Source organism: Bubalus bubalis, chromosome 4, assembly GCF_019923935.1.
Source record: "Bubalus bubalis isolate 160015118507 breed Murrah chromosome 4, NDDB_SH_1, whole genome shotgun sequence".
Lineage (NCBI taxonomy): Eukaryota > Metazoa > Chordata > Mammalia > Artiodactyla > Bovidae > Bubalus > Bubalus bubalis.
In genome coordinates, this window is record NC_059160.1 from 10,219,782 (window position 1) to 10,228,364 (window position 8,583).

The 8,583-nt window shown below is 50.9% G+C and overlaps 1 protein-coding gene across 2 annotated transcripts; it reads left to right on the forward strand.

Annotated features, from left to right (window-relative positions):
- Positions 1-2: 2 nt before the first annotated feature.
- On the forward strand, positions 3-7,835 carry C4H22orf23 (chromosome 4 C22orf23 homolog). Of its 2 annotated transcripts, XM_006071368.4 has the most exons (7): positions 7-201; positions 502-613; positions 1,793-1,855; positions 5,299-5,481; positions 6,647-6,778; positions 7,000-7,100; positions 7,249-7,835. In XM_006071368.4, exons 2-7 carry the CDS (start codon positions 511-513, stop codon positions 7,318-7,320), a joined length of 654 nt encoding a protein of 217 aa, XP_006071430.2. In that variant the 5' UTR covers positions 7-201; positions 502-510; the 3' UTR covers positions 7,321-7,835. The 2 variants fall into 2 exon arrangements, with proteins under 2 accessions (XP_025138670.2, XP_006071430.2); XM_025282885.3 differs by lacking the exon at positions 1,793-1,855 and having other exon boundaries at positions 3-201.
- The last annotated feature ends 748 nt before the right edge of the window (positions 7,836-8,583 follow it).

The window sequence follows — 8,583 nt, forward strand, 5'->3', positions numbered from 1 at the left end:
ATGCACATGCGTGGAGCAGTTTGTCTGCGTTACCATGGTAGCCGGAGCCGCTAGCTGCAGGCTCTAGTGGCTGAGATCTCAAAAGTATTTCTGCGAGAGACCAGGCGCGGCTGCTGCTTCAGAGCCTTGGTTACGATCTCCGGAGCCCAGCCACCGCTCTCTGTGGGGAGAGAGGCCACCCAGCCGGGGTCTTACTTTAGGGTGAGGTTTCCCGTTTGGGCGTATCACACAACGGGCACGGCCACCCTCACGCCCCTTTCCTCCCAAGGGGGCTTCCCTGCCACAGGCACAGGTCAGGATGAGGTCTCTGTTCGCGTGTGTTTATCTGCCAGTGGATCTGTTCGAGGTGGGAGGATCGGGCACTGTCGCGATATTGACAGGCGGCATCATGATACTCTTGCGACCCGACACCCGCTCCCAAACTTTGGGTGGTGTTGAGGGTGTGAGAAGAGATTGGATCTGGGAGACAGGAAATGTTTCGTTGGGTTTTTCCCTCTTCAGAGCCTTCCCATGGCTTCCCAGGAGAGGGTGGAGACGGTGACCAAAGGAACAGGGTTCTGGCGCTGCCCCAAGCCTACCACTTACACCCCAGAGACCTGCGAGCTGCTCAGAGGTCAGTGCATTAAAGGGCACAAGAAGACCGGTGGTCAGTTACCCTCTGTTTCTCAGTTTTCCCCTACATGACTTATGGCTTAGTAACTGTATTTTCAGTTTACAGGTAAGAAGCCTGGAGTTCAGAAAGGTTCAGAGGTCCGGGTCCTACAACTTGGAAGTGACCCAAAGTCAAAGAACTAAGAATTTCAGAGTGGTTAACGCCCATGAACCCCTTAGATCACACTTTCAGTTTCCCCAGGGAAGACTTATTTCCTCTCCACCCATCATCACCACAGTGGAACCAACTGTTACGTGTCTGCACACTACCAAATACCTTTTCCTTCAGTGGGCTTAGTGCAACCTGTAATCAGATACCTAGCGTGTTCTGCTGAATTAATGGTGAATTAACATTCAGTTCACGAACTCCATCAGGGCATGATGCCTGTTTTGGCTCACATTTGTAGCTCCAGCCCCTGGCACATGCTTAATGAATACTTGTTCATTCACTCAACAAAAAAGTTTTAAAGCCCACTGTGTGCTTTAGACATTATCCCAGGTGCTGAAAAAACAGCGGTAAAGAAAAGAAATAAGCAAAAATTATTGTTCCCTTGGCACCGCACTCCAGTACTCTTGCCTGGAAAATCCCATGGACAGAGGAGCCTGGTAGGCTGCAGTCCATGGGGTCGCTGAGGGTCAGACACAACTGAGCGACTTCACTTTCACTTTTCACTTTCATGCATTGGAGAAGGAAATGGCAATCTACTCCAGTGTTCTTGCCTGGAGAATCCCAGGGACAGGGGAGCCTGGTGGGCTGCCGTCTATGGGGTCGCACAGAGTCGGACACGACTGATGCGACTTAGCAGCAGCAGCAGCATTGTTCCCTTGGAGCTCATATTCTAGTAGGAAAGTAACAAATAATAAGTAAGGTATATAGAACTTAGATGGTGATGAGTGGTATAGGGAAAAAAAAGTGTAGAAAAGGAAGGGAATTCCCTTGTGGTCCAGTGGTTAGGACTCAGTATTTTCACTGCAGGGAGGTCCAGATTCAATCCCTGTTCAAGGAACTCAAATCCCACAAGCCAAGTACTCAGGTGCCCAGAATGGGAGCAGGAGGTGATACAGTATTGAATTTCAGTGGGTTGAGATGAGGCATCTGCTTGCAGCCCAGGAAGCCTCACTGAAGTGCTTTGTCTTGCAGTGATGATGAAGGAATCCAAACTGACGAACTTCCAACAGCGCCACATAACAGACACCATGAAACGTAAGAGGCTGACCACCGAGGCTTCCGGGCAGAGGAATTCTGGGTCACATGTTAATGCTTTCTCCATGTTGAGGAGTAGGGGACCTCATTTTAAACACACACACACACACAAACAAAATTGAATAGTATTTCTGACCCTTGCTCTTGGGGAATTGACCTTGCAGGGTCTTGGTCTTTGCTTCTTCACAAGACATGGGTCCCAGCCCATGAGCCTCTTCTGCAGTCCAGCTCTAGCCAGCCTTCCCAACAGGGCACCAGCCTATTTGAGACTTCCTGCCCAGTCAGACAGTCTGAACGCTGTCAAGTCTGCAATCTCTCCCACCCTCTTACACACATGACATATGAGCTCTCCAGACTAGAGGCCTGTGTGTGTCTTATGCATAGTTTTATTCATTCATAGCTTAGCTGGCAGAAACATGATTACTGGCAGGCTTCCAACTTAGGAAAACTATGCAAAACCTTTCCACATTTCACCTCTGACCACACACTGTATTATTTATTTTTAAGGAAAAAAAAAAACTGAATGTTCATGGGCATGGTAACAAGGTGCCCTCTAAGATCTTGAAAACAACCTTGCTTTCTGAGATTTAACTGAATCAGCTTTTAGGGGATCAGAACAGAGATCTGTAAAGTTACCTTTAAGAGGATACCAGAAGGTTCAAGCCTGCCAGGTTTCACTCAAATCTAACAATAGCTATTGCCTTCTTTTGAGAAAGAAGGTGCTATCAGGAGGCATCTGGTCAACCACAGAAACTGGGATGGGAGAGTCAGAGAGACAAATACTGACTGCCGAGCACTGGCTGGGGGAGTGAGGCTCCATCAGGTCAGTTCAGAAGTCAGATCTCCTTCCTTTTTGTGGACAAGGACAATTCAGGCTGCCAGAGCCTAACACCACAACACAGCTGAGTCATATAACTCAATCTCCAAACTCAAGTCATCTACTAATCATTTGATGTCCCTTACAGATGCCCTGGAGAAGGGAATGGCAACCCACTCCAGTATTCTTGCCTGGAGAATCCCATGAACAGAGGATCCTGGCAGGCTATAGTCCATGGGTCGCATAGAGTCAGACATGACAGAGCAACTAACCTTCCTTCCTTCCTTACAACATGACCATAATGAGAATGTGCTAGAAATTCCATTAAAAGTAAACACCAGGAGACCAAGGATTGAGCCTGCCTTGTTCACCATTGTACCTTGACTCCTAGTGAAAGTGAAGTTGCTCAGTCGTGTCTGACTCTTTGCAACCCCATGGACTGTAGCCTATCAGGCTCCTCCATCCATTGGATTTTCCAGGCAAGAAAATCTTGCCTTGCTATTTCCTTCTTCGGGAGATCTTCCCGACCCAGGGATTGAACCTGGGTCTCCCGCCTTGTAGGCAGACGTTTTACCATCTGAGCCAGCAGGGAAGTCCTTGACTCCGAGGTGCTCAATATTTATTGAAAAACTAATTTGATTAGTGGTTAGGTCAACACAAGTCACCAGTTTGCCAGTTTTTTTCTCCTTAGATGTTTTCTCTTAAAATATTGCCTCCAAGCATTGGTGTTGAGTCTACTTTCTTCTCCCAGATTCCCCTCTCTCTTCTTAACCAAGTTCTACTTCTTTGAGGCTTAAATTCTTTTGCAAGCCACAAATTCCTCTCCTTCACTTGAACTCCCAGAATTGCTTGGGCTCTAATTATTTGCTGAGACTGAGCCAAAAGAAAAGGTGGCATTTGGCATTGGACAAGTAGAAATAGCAGACAGAGTAAGAGGAACATTCTAGGAAGCATAGCATCTCTTCAGAGAAGAGAGAGAAAAACCATGGCTGGCCCTACATAGAGGGCACAAGAAAGGAAAGGCAGCGGGAAACAATGCCAGCTCCATCCTTCTGGTTCTTCCGGGCAGACACATCAGAGTCATCCTGTCCCCTTTCCCTTTCTCCTAGACCTCACATCCAACCCACCAACAGTCCTGTCTGCTTGACCTTCAAACCATATCCTGACTGTGACTACCTCTGCCCTTGACCCCCATGCGTGCGCGCTCAGTCGCTTCAATCGTGTCTGACTTTTTGTGACACCATGGACTGCAGCCTGCCAGGCTCCTCTGTCCATGGGATTCTCCAGGCAAGAATACTGGAGTGGGTAGCTGTGCTCTCCTCCCTGGGATCGAACCCACGTCATTTATGTCTCCTGAATTGGCAGGCAGGTTCTTTACCAGTAGCACCACCTGGGAAGCCCTTGACCCTCAACTCTATATTTTCTATTTTTATCTTTTTTTTGTGTGTGTGTGTGCATCTTGAGGGATCTTAGTTCCCAGCCCAGGGATCGAACCTGTGGTCCCTGCAGTGGAAGCAGGGACTACCAAGAAATTCCCAACACTGTATTTTCAATGGCAGCTAAAGTGGTGACTCCTCTGCTCAGAACCCTCAATGGCTTCCCACCTCACACACAGTAAAAGCCAGTCTTTCCAGAGGCCTATGAGGCCCAGTCCGTCTCTTGCCCTCCCTGACCTCTGACCTCTACTCCCACTCTACCCCACCCCTGGCTCACTCCATTCCTGGCACCCTAGTCTGCTGCCTGTTCTCAGATGCTCTGGGCACATTCCCACCTCAGGACCTTCACTTGAGCCATCCTCTCTGTCTAGAATGCTCTTCCCTAAAATATCACCTTGGCTGGCCTCTTACCACTTATGGGTCTTTTCTCAAATGTCACCGTGTCCATGAGGCCTTCGCTGGCTACCCTATTTGTAACCGTAAATCCTGCTCTGATACACCTTGTGGCCCCTCCTGTACTGTCAACATCAGCGCTGTTACCATCATCTAAACCCCAGATGTAAGTACCGTGAGGGCAGGGCTTTGTTGACCACTTTACCCCCCAAGTCCTGGGCCTGGCCCATAGGGTACATGCTCAATACTACCTGCTGGGTGATGACAGAGAAGGCTGGAAAGGTACGAGAGGTAGACAGGAGCCAAATCAAAACAGTGGTTGGGGGGCATTCCCTGGTGGTCCAGTGGTTAGGACTCCGAGCTTTCACTGCTGAGGGCACGGTTTCAATCCCTGGTCAGGGAGCTAAGATCCACGTGGCACAGCCAAAAAATAAAAGACGTTATAGATAAATGGAGTGATCTGGAAAGATGTTCATGGTAGATTGTTAGTTCAGTTCAGTTCAGTCGCTCAGCTGTGTCTGACTCTGCCACCCCATGGAAGATTGTTAGTCTATCACTGAATAGAATGCAGTGTGATCCAATCTTTGAAAAAGGAATCTTATACATGCCCATATATCTGAACATGTTTAGGTAAGCATCGAAAAGAAGGGGCTGAGACCACCAAATTGTTACCATGGCTCACTGTAGAGGGGAGGGTGTGGAGGGGAGAAAGGAAGACTCTTCCGTACCGTTTGACTTGTTTTAACAGGTAGGGACCACTTAGGTGGGCCTCCTGACCCTGACCCTTCCCTCCCCAGGAGGAGACACTCTCCCCCTGCAGTGCAACCCAACTTCCAGCCAGAGGGTCTTGCCTTCCAAGCAGCCAAGCTCAGCCATCTACCTGCCTCCCATCCTGGCAGCCCGGTCCCACCTCCGGCCTGCCAGAAGATGCCAAGCCAACGGGGCCTACAGCCGGGAGCAGTTCAAGCCTCAAGCCACCCGTGAGTAAGGAGCCTCGACCGCAGCCCCTCTTCTACCCTCCGAGGGGGGTTAAGGGGGGCAGGGAGACAAACAGCCCACAGGGTGCTGAGTAGGCGGTTAATCAAATTTTCAGGCCATTTATATCAGTGCTCTTGAACCCCTGCACATGTTACCTTGGAGGCATTCAGGGTGCATGAGAAACCAGTTAGCTGGTTCCTTTTTATACATTTTCCCAGAATTCTCTTTAACAGTTAACTGGTTTCCCCCCCACCTCTGATGAATGTTTGGAGGTCAGGTATCACAGCTGTTGCTCTAACTCATATGGTGCCTGGAACCCCGGGTTCCTCTGTGCCCCAGCCTGTTTCAGGGAGCCATTACATCCCCCGCTTTCCACTTGGCACCTACGTGACTCTTGGCCCCTCCACACAGCCTCCCCATCCAGGATATACTGCACAGTCATTGAGTTTCCTTAGCCTTGCTCTGCACCCAGGCAGTCTGTGCATTTTTTTTTTTTTATAATTTTATTTATTTATTTTTGGCTGTACTGGGTCTTCGTGCTGGCTTTTCTCTAGTTGAGCAAGCAGCGGCTAATCTCCAGTAGCAGCGGGCAGGCTTCTCATTGTGGTGGCTTTTCTTGAGGAGCACCTGGGCTTCAGGAGTTGCGGCTCCCAGGCTCTGAAACACAGGCTCAGTTGTGGTGCATGGGCTTAATTGCTCCGTGGCATGTGGGAGCTTCCCAGATCAGGAATCGAACCCCATGGCTCCTACATTTAAGAATCTGCCTGCAATGCAGGAGACCTGGGTTCGATTCCTGGGTTGGGAAGATCCCCTGGAGAAGGAAATGGCAATCCACTCCAGTATTCTTGCCTGAAAAATCCCATGGACAGAGGAGCCTGGCAGGCTACAGTCCATGGGGTCGCGAGTCAGACACAACTTAGTGACTAAACCACCACATTTACCACTGAGCACCAGGGAAGCCCAGTGTGTGGATTTGATGACGCTCTCTGCTGGGTTCTTGCAACACCTTCCGGCCTACTGTGACTTGAGCAGTGCAGAAGCGGCCCAGGGTAGGAGGTGCTGGGTTTGCAGAAGCCCTGCCATGTTCCCAGGCCCCCTGGAGCAAGCATGCTCTAGGAATTGAGGGTGCCCTGCCCAACTTAACTAGGCCACGTCTGGGCCCAACAGGGGATCTGGAGAAGGAGAAGCGAAGACTCCAGAATATCTTTGCCACCGGGAAGGAGCCGGAGGAACGGAAAAGAAAGCCCCATCCCCTGCGACAGGAGGACCCAGCCCCTAAGCTGGACCGCTTTGAAGAATGTGAGCCCCTCAGGGGCCAGTTATGCTGGGGAGGGGAAGGCGGAGTGTGTGTGGAAGGGCCCTGGGGAGCAGGGGAAGTGGGGAATCCCTGAGGGCCATCGAGTGAGAAACAACCGAACTGCTTCCCATTCCCAAGAGAGGCAACCTGCCGCCCCACCAGCCCTCCCAGGAGCGCGGGGGCCCCTGCTGTCCTGTACACAGACGGCCCTCTCCCTGTCCAGTGGTGAAGGAAATTCAGGAGAGGAAAGAATTCCTGGCTGACATGGAGGCCCTGGGGCAGGGCAGACAGTACCGCGGGATCATCCTTACTGAAATCTCCCAGGTAGGAGAAGCACCAGGGAAGGCGGACGGGACGTGAGTGCGGGGGACGAGACGTGAGCCGAAGTGAGGGTTCACTGGGGCCGTTTCGGGGGTCCCGCTCTAGCCTCACATCTGCCCTGACACCCAGCTTTCCCCCATGCCCTTTGCAGAAACTACAGGAAATGGAAGACATTGACCACAAGAGGAGTGAGGAACTTAGGAAGGCTCTTGCCACCACTTAATCTACTACCCGCTCCCCCCGGAGGGCAGGGGAGCCCACCCCCTTGCCGAGCAGGGTCACTCCCAGGTCAGCCCACCCACCCTGCCCTTCAGCCATGGAAATGGTTGTATAGCATTGCCCCCACCTATGGTACCCTGGACACAGCACCCTAGAAAATGGACCACATCTCAGAAAATGAGCTGATTCTCCTCCAGGCTCTGCCTGGGGATCTGGGGTCAGCTGAGCCTCTGAGACCAGTCACAGATCCAGACACCCACACACATACTTTCCCAGTCTTTTCTCGGGGAAAGTCACACACACGCACACACGGTGAAAGCAAGTCCAGACACACACACACACACACAGACACGCACACACGTGCACACACAGTGAAACCAAGTCCAGGTCTTAACCATCTTGGGTGTGTGTCTAAGGGTGTCCACCAGGGCCTCTTCCCAACACCTCGCCCACTGTGTGTCCATGTCCCACACATTAGGTTCTCTAAACTTATTAATGAATATGATTCCTTTCTTCCTACCCGTCTTAGGACCTACTTATTTGACTTCTTACAGCCTTGGACAAATATTTAACCACTGTGATTAACTGGCTAGTAAAACACATTTACCGTAGGTCATTACACACACCATTTTGTTTTCAGAGGCATAAGGCTTATTTGTTCAAGGAGTTAGAATTTTTCAAGCCCAGTTGGTTTTTAGCTGTTTTTTTCCAGTAAAAATGGAACCAAGGCTCCTGGAGCAGCCCATGGGCGGGTGCTGTGCTAGGCACCCGTGTCACTCCTGGCTGACTCCCTCAGTAAACACCCACGATGGTTCATCATCCCTGGTGAAAACCAGGACTCACCCAGAGACTCCGACCAGAGGCAGTTAACCAGCAAGTGGCCTCCTCAGTATTCAGAGTTAGCTTTCAGTCTTTCCACTACCAAACCCACAACCCACAGAAAGAAACCCAAAGGGGTGGGAGGGATCCATACCGAAGGAGCCCTGCTTCAGAGATCCACCCCCAGCCCGTGCGTCTGAGCCAGCCCGCCTCATCTCCAGCTGCTTGCCTGTGGGGCCTGGGTGCTGAGATGTCCACACACAGGAGTTGCGTCCCGGGCCTGGCACACAGCATGCAGCAGTTCCCACAACTCTGACAACCACAGGCCTTACGCTCTCCAGTATCCTGTCATTTTCCCATCCCCATAAATCAAAGTATTTCAGAAATTTCAACCAAGCCTCCCACTTGGAGGGATTCATATAATCCTCTCGGGCCACATGACCCCAGT